The 22,279-nt window shown below is 46.2% G+C and overlaps 3 protein-coding genes across 4 annotated transcripts; 2 read left to right on the top strand and 1 right to left on the bottom strand.

Annotated features, from left to right (window-relative positions):
• Positions 1–1,081: 1,081 nt before the first annotated feature.
• Positions 1,082–1,911, bottom strand: LOC136533662 (uncharacterized). Its single transcript, XM_066526209.1, has one exon. The coding sequence runs from the start codon at positions 1,726–1,728 to the stop codon at positions 1,318–1,320; it is 411 nt and encodes a 136-aa protein (XP_066382306.1). The 5' UTR covers positions 1,729–1,911; the 3' UTR covers positions 1,082–1,317.
• Positions 1,912–5,595: 3,684 nt separating this feature from the next.
• Positions 5,596–9,449, top strand: LOC136533660 (peptidyl-prolyl cis-trans isomerase FKBP53-like). The gene is made up of 12 exons (XM_066526207.1): positions 5,596–5,814; positions 5,905–5,978; positions 6,125–6,339; positions 6,496–6,595; positions 6,674–6,779; positions 7,555–7,882; positions 7,965–8,189; positions 8,291–8,510; positions 8,722–8,806; positions 8,895–8,936; positions 9,026–9,074; positions 9,158–9,449. Exons 1-12 carry the CDS (start codon positions 5,799–5,801, stop codon positions 9,234–9,236), a joined length of 1,539 nt encoding a protein of 512 aa, XP_066382304.1. The 5' UTR covers positions 5,596–5,798; the 3' UTR covers positions 9,237–9,449.
• Positions 9,450–9,894: 445 nt separating this feature from the next.
• On the top strand, positions 9,895–14,032 carry LOC136533661 (pentatricopeptide repeat-containing protein At1g09900-like). 2 transcript variants are annotated; one of them, XM_066526208.1, is made up of 4 exons: positions 9,895–11,801; positions 12,834–12,890; positions 13,426–13,666; positions 13,747–14,032. In XM_066526208.1, exon 1 carries the CDS (start codon positions 9,907–9,909, stop codon positions 11,704–11,706), a length of 1,800 nt encoding a protein of 599 aa, XP_066382305.1. In that variant the 5' UTR covers positions 9,895–9,906; the 3' UTR covers positions 11,707–11,801; positions 12,834–12,890; positions 13,426–13,666; positions 13,747–14,032. The 2 variants fall into 2 exon arrangements, 1 of the variants encoding a protein (XP_066382305.1); XR_010778519.1 differs by lacking the exon at positions 9,895–11,801 and adding an exon at positions 12,268–12,333.
• Positions 14,033–22,279: the final 8,247 nt, after the last annotated feature.

Genomic DNA, 22,279 nt, shown 5'->3' with positions numbered 1-22,279 from the left:
AGCATATAGCTTTGCAAAAATTGCACCAACACCCTGAACTTCCCCAGGATATGGCAATGGGCCAATGGAACGTGGGGATAATTAATAAAAGCCTTTCAAATTACTAAGCTATATCCTATATCTATATGGTAATGAGTCCCAGGACTGCGGCGGTTGGGGTCTTGATCCTGAGTGAACATTGTATGCTTGATTTTTTTTATTACTCAATCATTCCACATGGAGTGATCTTTGATAGTGAAAATGTTCGGCTTACTCTATATTTGGCTTATTCGGCTTCTTTTTTTTAGCTGGAACCGTATTTTTTTCTCACGACAATTCAGTCGGAACAGTGTTTTTCGGCCAGTTTCTGCTAAGTTTCAGACCAACCAACCAGCCATAGAAAAGAGCAACTGACAGGTTAGTTTATATGGTACCAGTGCAATAATTGAAACAATGGTTTTGTACATTGAAGTCCATTTTACCTCCAAACCTGGAGTAAGGCCTCGTTCACTTTGCAAAAAAAATGAACCCAATGAATAGTACCACTTTCGTCTTATTTAGCAAATATTGTCCAATCGTGAACCAACTAGACTCAAAAGATTCATCTCGTGATTTCCAACTAAACTGTCTAATTAGTTATTTTTTTTACCTACATTTAATACTCCATGCAAACGGCTAAAAATTGATGTGCAATATTTTATTTTAATGAGTTCCCCTTTTTAGTTCCCCTTTTTTGCAATTTTCTTATTTTCAATTCCATTCATTTTTTTTATAGAATACTTTTTTATTCTATATCTATAAAAAAAATAGTATTCTATAAAAAATCTTTATTTTGTAAACTAAAAAATACAATAGTCAATATTCCTTATAATAGATATACTTAATTATATCATAAGAATCTTAAGATATATTTCGAATAGATAGAAATAGTAAATTTGAATTGAGACACATATTCGACACATATTCTATGACAGATCTTAACTTACCCTCTATTTTCGTACCAAAAATTGATGTAATGGAGAGAGAGTGAAAAAACTGGAGAGCCAACACTGTAATAGCACATCAGCAGTAGAACAGAACTAACAATAGATCAGGTAAGGCATGGTAACAATCAAAGCTGCAGCACAACTCTCATATCACATAGCCTCTCAACTAGTGCCCTGCACGGAGCAGAAGCAGATTGTACACGTAGTAGTACAACAGAACGGAAAGAATGACGTCGAACAGGGACAGACACAACTACTACACCATGGATTCATTCAGTTACAGCAGCATCAGATCAGATCACAAATAAACCAACCTGACTGACGCTCACGACGAGCTTCGGGCGGGCGGTGGTCAGGTGAGGGGCGTGGAGGAGGACACCTCGGCCTTGTCGAGCCGCCGCAGCTGCCACGCGCGTAGCGCCAGGAAGGTGCCGAGGACGACCTGCATTGCGACGGCCACGCCGGCGAAGGCGATCCCAAGCCGCTCCCCGAAGTTGAGCCGCCGCCGCCTGGGCGGCGGGGGCGGCGGCCGGCGCCTCCGGTGCCGGTGGCGGTGCCGCTGCGCCGGAGGGGGAGGAGTGGACGGGGCGTCGGAGGCGGATGCGGCCTGCCGCTGCGTGGCGAGCACCGTCGGCGACGAGGGGGCAGCGGCGGCGGCGGCGGAGGAGGAGGAGAGGGACGGGGAGGCGAGGAGGAGGAGCGGGACGAGGAGGGTCAGCGTCGCGGCTCGGGCGGGTGGGGAGGGCCGCGGGCGTGGCGCCATGGGAAGGGGCGTGGCATCAAGGGTGAGGGAGGAGGGGCGTCGAGGCGAATCTGGTGGGATTGGGGGAGAGGCGGTAGGAGGGGGAGGGAAGGGGAGGGTGAGCCCGAGCCGAGGGCGGAGCTGGGATGAGCTGGTGCGAGGCCGAGAGGGAGCTGGACGCGTGGTTCGGTTTCCCACTGCCTGGTTTTTTTAGGTGCGCTCGGTGGGAGGTCGGAGGTGTCACACATGGTGGCTGGCTTGCAGAGTTGCAGCCGGCAAGCCCGCCAGCCCCGGATCCGGACGGCAACACGCCCACACCCAACACCGTGTACTACCGTAGCGCGTAGACTCTAGACTGTGGCAAGCTACGAGCATACGACAGGTACCGCCACCGGCGGGGTGCAATAATGGCGGAAACGCGGCTGTGCAATGCGCGTGACCGTGCCGTGAACAAGTCCACTCCTCTCTGGTCCTGCACGCACCGTGACGAAGCTGATTGGTGAAGGCCCATTTTTTGCATGCTGAAAATGCTGCGAGATGTTGTTTCGACAGTTTGGTAACTCCGGTAAAACCAAAACTTTGACCAAAGTTACCGTTGGCAAGGCTCCTTCGGGCTCTGGCTCTACGCTACAGTACCGGAGGAGCATGAATGGTGGCTTCTCTGCCTCCATTACGACAGATGAGGCCCCCGTTTAGATCTAATTTTTTTTTTTGGACTTTGGCTACTATGACACTTTCATTTGTATTTGGTAATTAGTATTTAATTATAGACTAATTAGGCACTTTCGTTTGTATTTAGTAATTAGTGTCTAATTATGGACTAATTAGGTTCAAAAGTTTCGTCTCGCGATTTCTCACCCAACTGTGCAATTAGTTTTTTTTCGTCTACATTTAATACTCCATGCATGTGCCGCAAGATTCAATGTGACAGGTACTGCGCAAAATATTTTGGAATCTAAACGGGGCCTGAGGGAAAAATGTCTTCTATAAACAGTGTCGCTATAGTACGAGTTGCAGGAGGAGTCAAAGCAAAAAAAAAATCCCTGCCAAATACACCCTTAACTTCGTACAAGTGGGTTTAGCTTTATACGAGTCAAGACGTGATATAAGCCCATTTAACTTCATCTACAGTATGTTCAAAAACTTCCAGCCTGTTCGTTTCGGCTGGATTGACTTATAAGCCCTGAACTGAAGTATTGCTGGCTGGTTTGGTGTGAGAGAAAAGCATGGTTGGCTGACTAATAAGCCAAAGTAGATACAGGCAATAACTGTTCATATGTAGTGGATTTTTTTTCTTTGACCACAAACAAATAAACCTAAACGGTCATATAAATTTGATAAAACAAGGTTGATGTCATTGTATTTTATCATGAAACATGCTTTCGTTATATATATACTGACTATTTCTATCAAGAAAAAATACGTTTTTTATCTAGTCAAAATGTAGTATTCTAGCGTTATAATAAATAATAACTTATGTGATTAAGAAAAGTGTGCCACCTAATCGAACAAGTGACAATAGAGCAAGGCAAGAACGCGATCCCAGGTGGAAGGGCAAAAGCGAATGAGGAGACCGGCGTATGTAAGGTCATGTTCGGTAACTTTGCCAACTCCTGTTTTTACCTATCTCAGCAAGGAATTGATCTGGACATGTGTTTCCATGCCAACAAGGATTTTCTTGCTACCCACCAGAGGGCTAATTTGGAAGCATTGATCCCCGTCGGATTCCCTGCGATTGTCGGGGGCGGGAACCCACGGGGCGATCTGTTACGGGCTAATCTTCCGCTGCATTTGAAAGGTCCCGGAGACGTGAAATACAGCCCCCTTCCCCGTGTTTTTCACGGGGGACCAATCCACGACGCAAGAGGCCGGGAGCGCTTCCTCGGGGCCCGGTTCCTCCTTTCGTGAGTCGCTGTCCGCTGTCGCAGTGTTGGCGATGGACTCGCCGAGGACGGCGCAGGCGGCGATGCTGCGCAAGAACATGACAAAGCAGCTGACGGGGAAGCGGGACGACACCGCGATGCACGCGGCGGCGCGTGCCGGCCAGCTCGGGTCCATGCGGAGATGATGTCCGGCATGGACGCCGAGGAGCTCGGGGCGCTGTTGTCCAGGCAGAACCAGGTTGTGGAGGTGGTGCGCGCTGCTAGAGGCAGAACCCAGCATCGCGCTGCGCACGGACAAGAAGGGCCGGACCGCGCTGCACATGGCCACCAAGGGCACCAGGCTGGACCTCGTCGATGCGCTCCTCGCCGCCGAGACGACGCTGCTCAACCAGACGGACAACAAGGACAATACCGCGCTGCACATGTCCGCGCACAAGGCGCGCCACGAGATCATCAAGCGGCTGGTCACGATGCCGGACCACGGTCCCGCGAGACCCCGCTAGACACGGCGGATAAGATGGGCAACACAGATGCGGCGAAGCTGCTGGCGGAGCACGACGTGCAGTTGGCGCGCACCATCAGCCCAGGCGGCGACGGCGGCAACAAGCAGGCGCGCGAGCTGAAGCAGCAGGTGAGCGAGATATCAAGCACAAGGCGCACTCGCAGCAGACACACGTGCGCATGCAGGTCATCGCGAACAACGCCATCAACAAGTTGCACGAGGAAGGACTCAGCAACGCCATCAACTCGACGACGGTGGTGGCCGTGCTGATCGCGACGGTGGTGCCACAGCGACTTCGGCCTCGCTGTCGCAGTGTCGCTGGCCTCCGGCTTGGGGTTCGCTCCATGCCTGTCATGGCCGGTGTGCACATCCTGGTGAGCGGCCTCGCCATCATGCTGCTCAGCTGCTTGGAAGAGGAGATAGCGGTCATACTTTTATTTCTAGTTTTTCTCTCTTTTTTCATGATTTTGTGAGACCATTTTTTCCCTCTCTTTTCTCTAAATAGCGACAGGGAACTAAACCTCTGGCGGGGAAGACAACCCAGGGAAACGAATTGGCGTCAGAATCCTCTCGGGGGCTTCTCTTCCCTGGGCTAGACTCCCCATACTTCCAAAGTAGCCCGGAGAGGCTGAGACAGCCAAATCGGGCTGGCAACGTCGTGTGTGTCATCTAGGCCCGACAAAGCTCCTCCCCCTGGAACCAAGCATGCCCTAAGATGCTAATAGGAGGTAGATCTCGTAGAGACCAACAACTCTTGGCAAGGTTGATGAAATCAAAACATAGATCCATGAATTACTAGAGCAAATATAATAACAGGGCGTAGGTGGACTGAATGCTGAGGTAAAGGAAAGAGAAGATGAGAGGAAGGAAAACGAGATGTAAGCTTGCAGAGAGCTTAAACATAAGAACAAATAAACTTTATGAGAGATGAAAGTGGACCATGTACTTAAAAGTAAAGAGCTAACTACTTTATGGTTGAGCTGAGAGATGAGCTGTAAGGATCCATACAGCCAGCAGTAGCCTGTACTATTAACATTGCTCTAAAGCTCCAAATACAAAAAATATAATTGGAACTCACATACAAACTAGATGAGTAAAACACACATGAATAAGTCATCGGATGACCTGCAGAGAGAACACACGTACAAGGTTTGAGTGGATGTTTTTTTTTCTCATAGTTTCCAACAAAATCAAACACAGGAGAAAATTCATAAACAATTTGTAAATGACACTACGATAACTCGATCCGTAAGAACGAGAATCCTTTGTTTTTCTCTTGTTCGTATAAATCCAAATTGAAAGTAGTTAGTATGTGTCTATTTCAGAGCCGCGAATCCAAAACGACGAACTTTGTAGAATGGCGAAACATTTCCCGTCCGAAACGGGCCTCAATGTGCCAACCGGCCCAATTCAAAGTGGTCAGGCCATATCACATATACTGGAGGGCCAAAGTGCGAAACAACACTCCGTAGTCTATACATTCCCTTCCCTCCGCCGCCGCCCGCCGCCCGCCGCTTAAACCCCAATTTTAGGGTTTCTCGCTGCGGCGCTGCGCTCCCTTGCCCGCTCCCCGCTTGATCGGCTCTTCCACTACCCTCTCGAAGCTTCAACTGTTCCACATCCCCCACCCATATCAACCCTAGCCCCTCCCGTCTCCTCTTCACCGAGACGCCGCCGCGCGAAGCATTCGCTCAGCCTCCGCAACCATGTCGTCGTTCTGGGGTAAGAATCGTTACGGGGCTACCGATGTTGCTGCCAATTTCCACTGTGTTTGCTCCTGTTGGTCTGACCGGACTGTTGCGTGCTTCGCAGGTGTGGAAGTGAAGCCCGGGAAGCCGTACACCCTCACCCACGGCGACTTTATCGGCCGCCTGCGCCTCACCCAGGTCTGCTTCTCCTCAGTGTCTCCTCTTACACTTTGATGGTCAACGGGTTTATTAGGTTTTCTCTTGGAGGCTTATAGTTGTAGCATATATCTAATGTTGCGGCAAATGTGATTTATTTATTTTTGGATTGGCAAATGGCAACGCAGGCGACGCTAGGGGTTGAGGTCGGTAAGGGGGAGAAGGGTACCGGCGTGAAGAGGTGTGTGCTACAGTGCAGTATCGAGAACAAAGATCCCGTTTTCCTTTGCGTCCTCATGCCGGAACAGTCGGAGACATGCCACCTGGAGCTAGAGTTTGAGGAGGAAGTCACTTTCTCAGTGATTGGGCCGAAGAGCATCCACCTCGCCGGATACTATATGACGTATCCTTTGCTGTCTTAGCATCAATTTATTATCTTTCTCTGTTGTAGATTGATGTAGGATGGCTTTAGATGATTACCTTTTGTTGTAGTTGATTGCTGCAGGATGTTCTTTGTTCTTGCGTGGGGACTCTGTTTTTCCTTAAATATTTTTGTCAGTGATGTGTGTGGGGAAGATAGGAGTGACAGTGATTCTGGGAGTGATTCTCATGGTTCGGATGAGGATGGTTTCTTGGAGGAGGACGATGATGGTAACATGGTAATGATCCACCAGACAACGACAGGCAGTACACAGATGTTATCCTCTTACACAACTCATGTTAGTATCTACTGACAGGTTATGGGATATTCAGACAGTGAAGATGATGATTTAGAATATGATTCAGAGTCTGATGATGAAGAGATGACAATGGCATACAATCAGGGTAGGGGCAAAAGTTCAGGTAAGGCATTACATTTTGTTCCATTGCCCATTTGCCTTGTCATATGATCTGTGAAAGGATGCCCGTACGAAATCTCTGATGCCTCCCTGATCATTTTTCTGAACCATAGAACATGGTCTACCTCTGGTTTTGTTTTTTCCCTTTCATAGAATCACTACCGTTGGTTAATGGTTAGGTATGCTATTTTCCCATTCTTTGTACCACTGCTGTTAATGTAAGCATAGGTTGAAAGTTATGAAGCAGAACAGTTAAACCACAGTCCACAGCTATGATATGAACTGTTAGTGGGAATTGTAACTGCATATATGCCCTTGAATCACAGATGAAAATAAATGTAATATTGGTGTTAAGTTTGGTTAGGGTGTGTTGCAAATAGCATTATGAATAACTGATGAAAATAAATGTATTACGAAAGATGGCTGATGTGTATTATTAATTATCAGTGTGGAACTTCTTGTGAAACTTCTTTGGTTCATTTCATGTGTCATGAACCTTCTTTTAATACACTCTAAAATGTTACAGGACTTGTGCATGCTGTAGTTGCAGGAAGTGTTAGTTATTCTATACCTTTTCACTTTAAGTTTAGTTGGATCGAACACCTCTCATTGGCATTGAAATCACCTCGTTCACATTAAAGAAATAGTGCATTACCATGTATTCATTTAGATGGAATTGCACTTCTCATTGGCATCGAAATTACCTCATAAAGTCATACACCTTAGGTTGTGGCCAACATATTTTTAATGGGTTTCCTTACCCTTGATAAATTTTGCAGTTGTTATTGAGGAAATTCAAGAGGATGACAAGGCTGCTGTTGCTGAAGTGCAGAAGGGATCCAAGAAGAAGCAATGCCGTGAAAATGGTGATGAGTCTCAACTTCAGCTTGCTGTAAGAAATCCACTTACTGAATCCTTGGAAAGTGAAGATGAAGATGGTTTTCCTGTATCATTTTCTGAATCAAAGAAGAGTTCTGAGAGCGTTTCAAAAAAGAAAGGGGGTTCTGAGAGTGTTTCAAACAAGAAAGGGGGAAAAGACAAGGAGATTAACAATGAAGACCGGAAAAGAAAAAGTGGAGCCATTAACGATCTTGGTGACTCTTCAGGGTACATTTTCGCCCCTGGATATTTCTTAATTCGTGGCATAGTAACATGCTTCATTATTTTGTAAATTTACTTGTGGTTATAGGGAGGTAAAGGCTGAAATTGATGGGGCATCATCAAAGAAAAAGAAAAAGGCCAAGGACAAAAGCACTGCTATGGACACTGGAAAAGTAAACAACGAAGAAAAGGAGATTAAGCAACACGATTCTCCGGCTGATCCTGTTAGTACAAAACAGAAGAAAAAGAAAAACAAGAACAAAAGTGCTTCTGAGGTTGATGCCAGTGAGCAATCTGCTAAGAACAACAATATGTTAGTATCTTGAGATGTTGCTTTGTAGAAGCTTTTCACATAGGAATGTTATTCACATGGCTCGTTATTGTTTGACATTGTTTCCTTTCATCTAATTTCAGTCATAAAGGCAATGAGGAGGCAAGTGCACAGGAGGCTAGTAAAAAGAACAAGAAAAAGAAGGCAGATGACATAAACAGAAGTGAAAGTCAGGCAACAACTGGACTTGGTGAGTCAGATAGCAAGGAGCCACTCCAAACACGAACGTTTGCCAATGGTATGATAATTCAGGAGGTAGAGATGGGCAAACCTGATGGTAAAAAAGCCACCCGTGGGAAGAAGGTAAACATTTTTGGCATCTGAGGAGCTTCAATGGGAGGATCTCCTCCTAAATACCCATTTATTATTGCAATTTCCCACTGCCTCCTGCAATTCTAACATTTACATGCTTTTTCCATGACCTGCACATATTTTTTGCATGGCTATGATCAATTTTACTACTTGAGGCTCTCCTATCTGATGTCCTTAACAATGCTATTTTTTTTCTTATTAGGTTTCTGTTAGATATATTGGCAAGCTAAAGAATGGCACTATTTTTGACTCCAACGTTAGTGGAAGACCTTTTGAGTTCAGACTAGGTAATTATTTCTTCTTGCTGATGTCATGCTCTCTACCATTACTCCATCTTAGTACCGAGGAATGATTTTAATGATGCGTTGCTTGCAGGTGTTGGGCAGGTTATCAGTGGCTGGGATGTCGGCGTCAATGGTATATACACTATATATTTACCTTCATCTTGTATTAAACACACAGTTATTGATCGGTGCAAATTTCATGCTTTGTGCTTGTTATAACAGGTATGAGGGTTGGGGACAAAAGGAGACTCACCATTCCACCTTCCATGGGGTAAAAATACCTTCGCATTACTTTGTATCAGAAGCCGTTTGAAATCTAGCCCTTATTTGTGGATCCTGATTCTCCTTTGGTAGGTACGGGAGCAAAAGAGTGGGGCAGATACCACAGAACTCAACTCTCATCTTCGATGTGGAGCTGGTGAACGTAAAATGAAGTGAGGACCGGATCACTTGAAGATCCATGAGAAACTGCGGCAGTTTCACAAATTTTGCAGCACAGCATTTTTCTTGGCCAATGCTGTTTAATAGATATAGGGACTTGTTAAGTGGATTCATCTCTACCGTTATCGTACTTATGAACCGAGTTTCAAAAAAGAACTTATTAACCGTTGCCACCCGGAATAATTCCTGGGTTGCAACCTTTGCCATCTTACTGCCGATTCGTGTCATTTTGGCATTCTTCTGATGCCCCAGAACTTAATTCGAATGGTTGGCTGCACGTGTATAACTTCACGCCCATCGCTGGAGTTTGTCACGTAGATCATTTTGGATTTTGTTTTCCACTACATACTCGTCTAAGCCGTTACTGACTTGTGTTGCTTGTGTTCAGGCGAGGAAAAATGTTTGACATTTTTTTGACTTGTTTGGCTTGTTCAGGCGAGAAAAATATTTGACATTTTTTTTTATAAAAAATAAGGTTAGTATAAATTCCAAATGGGACCGAAATTTAGCCTGGTTCTTGAGAGTTGATTTCAACCCAAACGACTCTTGACGTCTAGCTGTTGGACGCCAGCCGTGGCTGCAAGCGCGCGCCCGGCGCCCACGCGGCCACAGTCACGGCCCATCGCTTCCCGAGCGCCGAAATCCCGAAATCCAAACGCACAATGCCTTCGCCGCCACCGCCTCCCACCGTGTGCGCTCTCCTCCCCTTCTCTCCCTCCTCATGCGCCGGCCACCCTCACCACTCGCGCCTCCCCGCGCGCCGCCGCCTGTGTGTCCGCAGCTCAAGGCCCAGCCCGCCGGGTCTCCCCAAGCCCAGCACTAGCACTAGGCCGCCTCCGCCGCCACAGCGCCGCCTGCACGGGGCGGACCGCCGCCTCAGCGCCCTGATCCACCGGGGCGACCTCGACGCGGCGCTCCGCCTCGTGGGCTCCTCGCCGCGCCCGCCCGACGTTCCGCTCGCCAACCGGCTTGTCCGCGACCTCTGCCGGCGGGGCCGCCCCGCCGACGCCACTCGCGTCGTCGAGGCGTGCGGGCCCGAGGCCACCGCCGCCACCTACGGCGCGCTGGTCGACGGGTACTGCCGCGCGGGCCTGCTCGAGGACGCGTGCCGCGTCGTGGGCGGCATGCCCGCGAACGTGCAGGCCAGCAGCGCGTACGCCTACAACCCGCTCATCCACGCGCTCTGCGAGCGCGGGCGGGTCGCGGACGCCCTCGGGGTGCTCGACGGCATGCTCTGCCGCGGGTGCGCGCCCGACGTGGTCACCTACAACATCCTCCTCGAGGCGGCGTGCAAGGGGAGAGGATACCGGCAGGCCATGGAGCTCATCGACCTCATGCGCGCAGAGGGGTGTGAGCCCAACGTCGTGACGTACAATGTCATCATCGACGCTATGTGCAGAGAAGGTGATGTAGACCAGGCACGCGAGCTTCTCAACAGCCTGCCTTCTAGAGGTTGCAAGCCCAACACTGTCAACTACAACACTGTTTTGAAGGGTTTCTTTAGCATTGAGCGATGGGTGGATGCTGATGAGCTTCTAGACGAGATGGTTCGAGAGAATTGCCCACCAAACGAAGCAACAGTTAATGTGATCATCAATACCTTGTGTCGGAAAGGATTGCTCCAGAAGGTTACTCGGTATCTAGAGAAAATGTCAAAGCATGGATGCACGGCAAATGTTGTTACTTACAATGCTGTCATCAGTGGGATGTGTGAGCAAGGGCATGTGGATAGTGCCTTGGAGTTACTAAGCAACATGCAATCCTTTGGTTGTAAACCCGATATTGTCACCTACAACACTCTGCTAAAGGGTTTGTGCAGCACTGATCGGTGGGAGGATGCTGAGGAGCTAATGATTAAGATGTCCCAGAATGATTGCCTCCCAGATAACGTGACATTCAATCCTATAGTCAGTTTCTGGTGTCAAAAGGGATTGATTTTGCAGGCCTTTGAAGTCTTTAAGCAAATGTCTGAGAAAGGCTGCAGTCCTAATTCAACCACTTACAGTACAATAATAGGTGGACTAGCCAAGGCTGGCAAGATGGAACAAGCCCTTGAGTTGTTGAATGAAATGGCCAGCAAAGGATTCAACACAGATAAGATGTACCAGTTGTTAACTGAGAGTCTGAATAAAGAGGATAAAATTGAAGAGGTTGTTCAGGTGGTTCATAAGCTGCAAGATTCAGGCATATCACCTCAGACAGTACTCTACAATACAGTACTGTTAGGGCTTTGCAGAAATGGGAAAACAGATTATGCTATTGATGTGCTTGCTGATATGGTGTCCTGTGGTTGTATGCCTGATGAATTGACCTACATTATACTCATTGAAGGTTTGGCTTATGAGTGCTATTTGAAGGAGGCAAGAGAATTGCTAAGCAAGTTGTGCTCAAGAGATGTTCTTTCTAACAGCTTGATCAACAATGAAGCTTTGTTGTTAGATCAAAATATTCGCTCTTCTTGAGTCATGATTTAGTTCAAGGGCATGTGTGCACTTTTAACATCATTGTATGTAGTGGTGGAGTTGGTTAGCACTTACACATAGCTTCAATTTTGATTGTAAGTCCTCTTTGCTTTAAAGCATGTTGTAGTGTAGAGCTTAGTTCTCCATCTTTTTTTGTGCTTTCTGTAACAATGTTGTCCAATATCATGCCTGTTTGACTGATTGTAGTTGCAATATTTTATGCATACTTACAGAATGTGAGCACATTGGATTGTAAACATGATTTGATGTTTACTTTCTGGATGCATATTTAGCCAACGCACCCTCGTATCCGAAAGGATATTGTGGGCTTGCACCTTTATAGTATTATTGGAGTTCCTGGAGTACTTTGTTTAGAAACAGGTGATCCATTTTTTAGTTGTTTGTTATATAATAAAAAACCATAAATGAATATTAGGCCTTTGCCTCTGAGATCAGTATAGTAACTGTTGCTTTGTTTTAGTAGACTAGAAATGTTGGGTTTGGGTCTAATGTGAAATCAATTCCTTAGTTATGATTTGCTTACTTTAGTGTAACAGAAGTGGCATTTAAAGAATCATTACACAATTGGAGCTCAAGTTATTTCTGACGGATGGCCGTGCTTATCTTGTAAGGTGTCCTGGACTCCATGTTTGTTACATTTCAAGATAATCAGCTTTGTAATGTTGTGTTTAGTCTGATGATAATCAAAATGCTGGCTACTGCTGCCTTTGAGTTAGCTAAGTCCTTTGAATTGGAGCAAATTTCACCTCTGGCTCCTAAGTGAAAATATAGTACTGCTGCATATTTTCTCGGACACTACTACTGCATATTTACATGCTGGTGGCCTTGTTTTCTGTTGCTGCAGTAGGAGTTTAGACATATGGCAGCTAATATGCTTTGGAAAGAAGTTGTATAAGAAACAATGCTATCAATATTGCATTAGCAGATAGTCTCTATGAGTCCATATATTTTCTTCTACTTGCATGGATGGTAGCAAATTATGAGCCAACCTTACTTAGTTACTTTGCTACATTTTTATCTTACAGCCTAGACTGGTTAGGTTAGCAGGTCATATATATCATTTGAAACCTCTTGTTTTGCTATGGTGCAATTCCTGAATTGTGCAGTCTTGCACGACTACAGAAAGCTCTCCAGCCTGGATACCTTGGAGGACTGAAATTGGGGTATGCGCGATCACCTTTTACTTATCTACATGTTGCTCATTGTATGGAAGATTATCTTCCTTTGACCAATTTTTTGGTGTGTACAGTCAACACGTTTTAGTTGATTTCCGCAGGGGTGGGGGTGGGGGTGGGGGGGTGTTAATCCTTCAAAGATAACTGAAGTTCTTTTGAACAATGCTGGTTAGTTTATTTTAATTTCCTTAGACTTCTGTTGTAGTGGTACCTGCTTAAGTGGTGAAAGGTTGTGCTGCTGCACTTGACTATTCGGGTTACCATTTAAGCTTTCAAACTTTTTTACTCTTAAGTACAATCTTAAAAATTACCCCCCTATAGATTTAGCATTTTTTTAGCGCCTTGCACCTACAGAGGCTAAGGTAGCAGCATAGCCTCACTTATGGGCCTTAAATCTTGGAACATGCTTAAAGCGTTGGATTGATGTGTGTTCTTCTCATCTTCTGTGTGTAGCAGTTGTCTAAATTCAAAACCAAGTTAGGCTGAACAACACCAAATTTCTGAACTTATGTTGCCTTTGCAGTTTACCTCTACGGAACTCCTGTGTCCTGTGGCATCATTACCAGTTCATAGCAAGTTCTTGGGCCTGAAGACCCTCTGGGCTTCTGTTTGGAAGGTAAACTCATGTTTGGGCTGCGTCATGTCAAGTCGATTCTACTCAATCAGTCCACTGTCCCAACGACAACATAAGTGACATGATACTATCAGTGTTTCTGGTTGTCGGTAAAGCTGCGTAACCACCACCGCCGACATGATTCTGAAAGGTGAAAGGTTCGGGCCAGCGTATCATAACAGTACACCTTCGGTCCTTTTTTTTGTCTAATTCGTTACTTTGCTGGTCTAGGGATGGATCGTATCTGCTAGTCTACATTTTTTCCCCGCAAAGCAGCTGAGATGTTGGACTGAACGAGCGTACTCCTACGACATTGCAAGTTCTGTGTGGTTGTTCGTCGTTCTGAACCCAGCTGTTCATACTACAAGAGCAGTTTCAGCTTCTGGCTGGCTGCTTATCTATGTGCTGCGCATCGCCACACCACACGGGACCAAGACCAACCGACTGACCAGGTGAGCAAGAACAGCCAGACAAAATTTATTATAAAACTATAATAGGGCAAGAATTTGACCCAAAATCACTCTACCAGTGCTTCATCTATATGATATATAAAACTATAATCATGACGAACATTTTTTACCGTGTGTTTTATGGCATCAATTTTGTGCGATAAAAATGTACTAGTATAGTAGAATAATTGCTGGTCAAAAGGTTTGAACAAGAAAAATACTCGTAAGCACTGTAGTTTGAAACGGATGAGTATCATACAGTATGTCGGAGCCCCCTTGCCAATCATGCCGTAAAGTTCCGTGTCGTCCGTTTCCCACCCAAAGGCAAAGCCAGATCGCATCGCATCCGCCCGGCGCCGTGGCCGGAGCTCCCCCTCGCCCCCGGTCTCGTCGACAAACCGCTGCCCTGCCGCTCGGTCAAGGTAGCCAAGTTGCGGGGCGTGTTTGGTGTTGACATTCTCGGCGTCAACACGGACCTGCCCTCGGCCGTTTCACACTCTCCGCCCACAGCTGCGTGGACTCTAGGCACCGGGGCCGTACCAGCTGACCTGCGTGCGGCTGGTAGAGTGATTTCAGACCCAGGAGCGGGCGAGTGAGGTAGTAGCACCGCCTCCCGCCGGCCGGGCGGCCGGTCTCCGCTCCTGGTCCTCCGTTGGTCATGACGTGTCCCGTTTGACCGCACCGCGCCAACGGCGGCGGTAGCTAGTATGACAGCCCCGAGGCTGTCTTCAACAGGAGAACCGTCTGGACACCCAAATCTAAAATAGATTTCTAACAGACTAAAAGACCTATTTTAGATATCAGGATGGAGACCTATTTGTAGAAATGATTCTCTCTTAGGTCTCGTTGTTGATAAAGAAAAAAAATAAATATTAAACTCTTTACATCTAAACGTGAAATAAATTTTGTATTTTAGGTAACAGTGGTTAGAGACGATCTAATAGGCACTAGAACTAGTAGTAGTAGGAAGACCCGTCAAGTGCACACTAGCTAGGGCGGTCTTTCCGGCCTGTCGGCGTCGCGTGCGTTTTCGGTTGCGACGCGAACGCGAGGCTGTTGCTGTTGTTCACCCGGTAGCGTTGAGCGTTCCAACCGTCAATAGTGAATAGTCACAGGCATCCAAGTACGTATGTAGCAGCGGCGGCTGACTAGCAGCAAGGACGACCTCCCCGGAACGTCGTGTCACTCTGTCCGTCAGCCTGTTCCAGGGCTTATCAGCCAGAGAAGGCTGGAAACTTTGTTACTGCGCGCGTCGTGTCACTATGTCCGTCAGCCTGTTCCGGGGCTTATCAGTCAGCTAATAGTATTTTTTTCTCACAATAAACTAGTACCACTTAGACTTATCAACTCAGAAACCGATCAAAAACAGGCTCACGTGTGTCCTCAATGTCCCGTTACCGGAATCTTTTGTTTGTTTGTTTTTTCAATCACATCATTCATCCTGGACTGCAGTAATAGTAGGCATCTTGCGGCTCGCGAGTTTACCGTGGGCCGTGGGCATGGGTGTTGCCGCGAGGTTTCGAGGTTGATCTTAATTACGTGCCCCGTCACAACTCACAACCTAAGCCGGTGGTCACGCCTTTCTGGTGTGCCGTCCGTCCGTCCGTCCGTGCGTGCGTGCCTTTGACCCCAAGTGCCCTACACTTTTCCACGGTAACAACAAAGGCACGTACTACCTACTTCACTTGCTATTGGCCTAGCCATCCCTGCTACCTAAAACTCTCAGTGATTGAGACCTGAAAGCACCTGGTTTTGCTCTCTAACATTATGTACACTGGTCTAATCTTCTAGAGTGCACGGTAAAGAAATGCCCCCGGCCGACGACGGCCCTGAATCCCTGATCAAAGTGACAGTGATCCGTTTTTTTTTTTTTTTTTTGACGTTAAAAGTGACAGTGATCCGTTGTGCAGAGATGGCATCGCATCGCATTCGCACCAGATTCTGCCGCACCCAGAGCGAAATTCCCCCTGCTGACCGGATCCACATCCACGAAGGCGCTGGTGGCCGGAGGGCCGAGGCCCACCGGATGCATGGGAACACTTGGACGACCCAACAGGCCGCCGCAAGCCCACAAGCACGAGGCACGCATGCATCCCCCGCGCGGCCTCTCGTTCCTCCGGCACGCCGCACGCCCCGCGGCCGGTCAAGCTCCGACCACCCCTCGTCTGGAAAGCATGGACGGTGGCCGGCCGGTGCGGTGCTCGTTAACATCCGGCCAGCAGCGTCCCTTTCGGCACCGTGCGCGCATCACGCTCACGCATGGGAGCGTAGTGTGGGTGCATGTTAGTTGGGTCATTGCGGTCATTTGGTGGGTTTCTGTACTTGTGTTCGCTTTCGGCACAGTGACTGCTCTTGTAAGTAGCACTCGCGTCACGTAGGCAGCAATCCACGAGAGGCCGCAGCCCGCAGCCAGCTTCGTCGGCCCCATGGTATCGCGCGCGCGACCGCGACGGCGACGGACCGAAGAAGCATATACGTACTACCCGTCGCCGGTCGAGAGGAGGATGGGAGCGAGGAGTACGTACGACCCGGCGTGCTGGAGCCAGCCGCAGCCGCACGAAGCGTTGTCTACGTGTGCGTGGACGGAGGCGGCCGCGTCGCCGTGCCGTGCGCGTGCATGGGCATTTCGCGGCCGTACGTTTACGCTACGTCCCGTCGCGGTCCGGCCGGGTCCCAGCCGGCGGTCTAAGTCAACCGGGGGTTTATTTGCCCCCGCGAACAGCCGAACACCATGGCCACAGGTCTCTGGATTTCCATCACTCTCCAAGTGTCAATGCGACACGCCACACCATTTTTTCCAGTCTTTATTAAGGCTGCGGTCCAGCTTGTGTTCGTTTCCCTTCTCTCTCTCTCTCTCTCTCCCAAAGATCTCCGCTCGAATAATTCTGCCATTCTGATGTTGCCTGTTGGAGTGTCACCAGAGCGCCAGTGCAGGCACGGCGAAACGCTTGACCCGGTTAAGTTTCCAGCTTCCAAGCAATCAATCAAGTAGTCACTCGCTCAATCAGCCATCCAGAGTCCAGTCCTCAACCAACCGCCACCAAACCGGGTTGCCTCACGGGCGCTAGCGATCCCACGGCTGGCTTTCGCCCAGCGCGGCCGGCGGCGTCGTCGCTGTTGAGGAACAGGCGGACGGTCGCCGTCACTCACCGGCACTCGTATCGGCGGGGCTCGACGATACAGCTCCGTCAGAGGCCTTCCCTAGCTAGAGTAGCTATGCCTCCTTGTCAACACGCCACAGAACACGTACGATACGAAGCCCGGGCCGGCGGTGCCGATTGATTGCCACTGCCGGACCCGGACACATGTGGGTAGCCTTGAGGCGCTGGCTCCTGCCACGCCGCGCGGCTGCACCGCCGGTTGCAGCAATGTCTGACTTGCAAGCCACGCCAACCACACTGCAGCGCTGGGCAGGTGCAGTGCAGCAGAGTGTTTTCGCCAGGCCACATTGGCCAGGACGGTCTACAGAGATATCTCCCAGGTCCCGCGGGAGTTAATGCTCATGTTCGTTTGAACTGGAAGCTCGTAACAAATCGGCATTAGTCGGTTTATTAGCCACAATATAATGTCGCCTTGCATGTCATCATCTGCTAAATGCTGCTTCATCTATCGATCGATTGAGGCCTTGTTTACTTTCTTTCTCTAAAGTTTACTTCCTATCACATCGGATGTTTAGACACATGCATAGAGTATTAAATATAAACTAAAAAAATAACTAATTACACATATTATGACTAATTTACGAGACTAATTTTAAGCCTAATTAGTCCATAATTTGATAATGTGGTGCTATCGTAAACATGAGCTAATGATAGATTAATTAGGCTTAATAAATTCATCTCGTGGATTACTGAGGATTTCTATAATTTATTTTATTATTACTATCCGAACACTGCATTCTGACGTGACACACGATATGATATCATGAACCTTTACACCTTACTCTCCCTATTTAAACACCACCTGAGACGGTAGAAAGGAGGATGGAGCAGAATACAACAATGATGTACTACTCCGTAGTACCACCCATGGATGATGGAGCTGAGTACAACAATCACAAATGTGCTACAGTACGTACAGAGCGACCGGCAAATGAAAGTACAGTGTAGTAGGGTACGTCGCAGAGTAGAGAGACTCTTGTTCCTGCACAAGATCTGTCATTTAGCTAAGGGGGTGTTCTCCTAAATTTTAGTCGCTGTCCCATCATATATTTGGACACGGAGTATTAAATATAGACTAATTACGAAACTAAATGCATAGATTGAGATTAATTTACAAGACGAATTTTTTAAGTCTAATTAGTTCATGATTTAACAACGTGGTGCTATAGTAAATATGTGCTAATGATGAATTAATTAGGCTTAATAAATTTATCTCGTGGATTACTGACGGATTCTGTAGTTTGTTTTTTTATTAGCAAACACCCCTGTGACATCCCATGAGGCATCTTTTAAACTTTATTCACCCTATCAAACACCCCCTATGTCCCTGTCCCCGGTTCCTATTCCATGATCGGAGAGTATCTTCTCTGGAAAAGGACGCAAATTCTAGCTATCGGAAAGTTTGGTAGAACTAGTATAATATGAAAAATACATCTCTTAAAAATCCATAAAAACTCATATGATATCATAAATATTAATATTTTTATATAAACTAGCAAGTGTACCCATGCGTTGCAAGGGAATCTAATACGTATAGCGATGCAACTCGATATTATTGTTATATGCGATTTGCTCTAACTTGTATAAGCGTAAGTCAGAAGTCCGAATCATATACAAGATGTGGAAGACGCGATCCGATACGTATTGGAATCAAACCTTGTATCCATCGTTGCTAAACATGAGATGTTCTAACTCGCATGACTATGAGTCATAAGTACAAGTCAAGTAAAAAAAGCAAGACTAAAGAAACTCTTCACTGCCCGAATAGTTAAGGGAAGGTATACGAAAAAATAGGATGAAGTTTTGGCTCTTTAATATTAGGCTGACAAACATGTTCGTGCGTTGCTTTGGGAAAAATAAACTATCAAATATTCATGATAAACGACGATGAGAATGATACATATCTATTTATATTTTGCCATTTATGTAAATTTTTAAATTAGTAGTAATTTATTTTAAGATAGCTATGATATCCATAACATAAGTTAATGTTGATAATAATATGACAATATCCTATTAAGTCTATATCGAATTCAATTAAAACCTTGATAGATTTTTATCTCTCATTGCAGAGCACCAAAATATTTAGACATAATTTAATTTTCATACTATCCATGTGTCGCTAGAATTAGATATCGAGCTTTGTGATTTTCATTGTGAACCCATAAAAATATGTAGTTCTAATATTAAAGTCGGTAAGGAGTTAGTTGTCTAAGTGTCGAGGATTAATTTGTCCACCGATTGTTATGACATAAGACCTCTCTCAATTATCCACATGCAAATCCTCGTTGGGATTGCAGTGGTACATTTATTTATATAGGACTAGACCTCTTTCAGAATTTCATTTCATAATTCGATTAGTTGGACCATCAACTTCAGATTAATAAAGACTACATCAACATGTTAGTGGTGAAAACATTTGTTTTTTTAGAAAGGGCCAATGGTTCAAAGACATGTAATATTTTTATTTATTTATTTTATGCTTATTAATATTGTATTTATTTATTTTAGCTTGTTTAGTTTTTCTTCTTAAAATTTACTTGCTATCCCATCGAATGTTTAGACACATGCATGGAGTATTAAATATAGATTAAAAAATAATTAATTACACAGTTTATGACTAATTTATGAGACGAATCTTTTAAGCCTAATTAGTTCATGATTTGACAATGTAGTGACGGTTGAATTATGCTTAATAAATTCGTCTCGCGGATTATTGACGAATTCTGTAATTTATTTTTTTATTAGTATCTGAATACCCCATGCGACACCCTCACGTGACACCTGATGTGACATTTTAAAACTTTACCCCTTGATTTAGGGGGTGTTTGGTTCCTACTCCTAAAGTTTAGTTACTGTCACATCAGATGTTTGGACACGGAGTATTAAATATAGACTAATTACGAAACTAATTGCATAGTTTGCGACTAATTTGCGAGACGAATCTTTTAAGCCTAATTAGTCTATGATTTCACAATGTGGTGCTACAATAAACATGTGCTGATAATGGATTAATTAGGCTTAATAAATTCGTCTCGTGGAATACTGACAAATTCTGTAATTTATTTTTTTATTAGTATCCGAACATCACATACGATATACTCACGTGACACCTCCTAAATTTTAGTCAATGGATGAAAACATTATCTTAAACAAGCCGTTACAACTATTTGTAGGCAGTCCTTGAGAAGAGAACAGCTAGCTACTCCAGATCAGTAGTCCGTTTGGTTGACTGGTTCGTATTGTTGCTGGTTCGTAAAAAAATACTACTGGCTGATTTATATAAGAGAAAAATATTATTTTAGCTAAAAATTTACGATCGTTTACGGCAGGCAACAGCGAAACGATCAGGCTGGCCTGGTCCGAGACTGAAAGTAGCCTGTTCCGAGACTAAAAGTGCTCCCCATGTGGCAACAAAACCGGGAGGCGGCTATCTAGTCAGATAGAGCAGGTGAGGACTGAGCAATGTGTACACCAAGTCCCTTGCACTGTTCCAAGATGCCACCCTCAGGGCAGAGAGTTATTGGCTGCCGCGCTGTCAGGAAGGACGAATGAATGAACCAACCCTAAAAAAAGCATGGAGTCGTAGGAGTAGATAGATAGATCTAGATTAGGAGGGCACGAGGGCATCTAATCCCAAACAAACTCTGGATATGTGACACGGTGAAGCACTGAAGCATACTAGTGCTGCAGCAGTATGATGATCGTCGCTTTGTTAAAAATTTGGGAAAGCGGGGCCAAGCGGGGAGCACAGCAGCAGGAAAAAGGTCGCGACCGAAGTGCCCGATTTGACCCTGCAGATCTTTAGAGGCTTGTTTAAATTCAAGACATAAAGTCATAGATATCACATCGGATCTCATACGAGCTGTCGTATGAGGTGTTTGGATACTAATAAAAAATAAATTATAGAATCTATCTATAATACACGAAACGAATTTATTAAGCCTAATTAATCCATCATTAGCACATGTGTACTGTAGCACCACATTATCAAATCATGGACTAATGAGGATTAAAAGATTCATCTCACAAATTAGTTACAAACTGTATAATCAATTATTTTTTAGTCTATGTGTCAAAACATTTGATGAGATAATGAGTAAATTTTATGGGAGAAACTAAACCAGGCGTTAGCCTCCCACTGCACTGGTGGTCCCAGCAGAGGCAGGGCAACAGTGACAGGAGCAGAGGAGCAGGATACCCGAAACAGTAGGAGCGTGTTTAGTTTCAGGAAGTTGGAATTTTGGGCTATCGTAGTACTTTCGTTTTATTTGACAATTAGTGTTTAAACATGGACCAATTAGGCTCAAAACGTTCGTCTCGCAATTTCCCACCAAACTGTGCAATTAGTTTTTTTTTCGTCTACATTTAATGCTCCATGCACGAACCGCAAATATTCGATGTGATAGATACTATAGTATTGTTTAGGATTTTAGGATGAAACTGAACACGCACTAGGCGCCGCGGGCCTGCAGTGGGAAGGCAGACGAAAACCGGCTTCCTTTGAGAGGCGGGCGCACACCTGGGCCTCGTTTAGATTGCGAAAAAATTTCAACCTGATGAATAGTAGCACTTTCGTCTTATTTGATAAATATTGTCCAATCGTGGACCAACTAGGCTCAAAAGATTCATCTCGTGATTTCGAACTAAACTGTGCAATTAGTTATTTTTTACCTATATTTAATACTCCATGTAAGTGGCTAAAAATTGATATGATGGAGAGAGAGTGAAAAAACTTAAAAATTTGGATGGCATCTAAACAAGGCCCTGTTCCTGTGCTCGCTGCTCCGCCTCCGCCTCCGCCTCCACGGCCGCGGTCACCTCACATCGCCATCGCCGTGGAATCATTCTCGGATCTCGGTGGCCGCTCGCCGGACGCGGAAGCCTTTTCCCCCCAATGATTAGTCTGATCTCTGGCGTCGCAAGCAGCCACTCCCATCGATCCGGTGGCGGTGGCGCCCCTGACCTGACCATGTGCCGCCACTGCGAGTGCAGCACGCGTACGTCGTCGCCTAGTAGCTCTGCCGCGCCTCCGCCTGTTTCGTTGGACCGGTTCTCAGAAGAAAACTGGAAACAATGACCGGGAGAGACGGAGAGCCCACGCCTCCGCAGCGGTCTTCGCGGTTAGGTTTTTTGTTAATGGTGCTGCTGGAG

Source organism: Miscanthus floridulus, unplaced genomic scaffold (assembly GCF_019320115.1).
Source record: "Miscanthus floridulus cultivar M001 unplaced genomic scaffold, ASM1932011v1 os_1072, whole genome shotgun sequence".
Classification (NCBI taxonomy): Eukaryota; Viridiplantae; Streptophyta; class Magnoliopsida; order Poales; family Poaceae; genus Miscanthus; species Miscanthus floridulus.
Note: the sequence above shows the minus strand (reverse complement) of the source record. Positions and strands in the feature narration are given on the sequence as shown.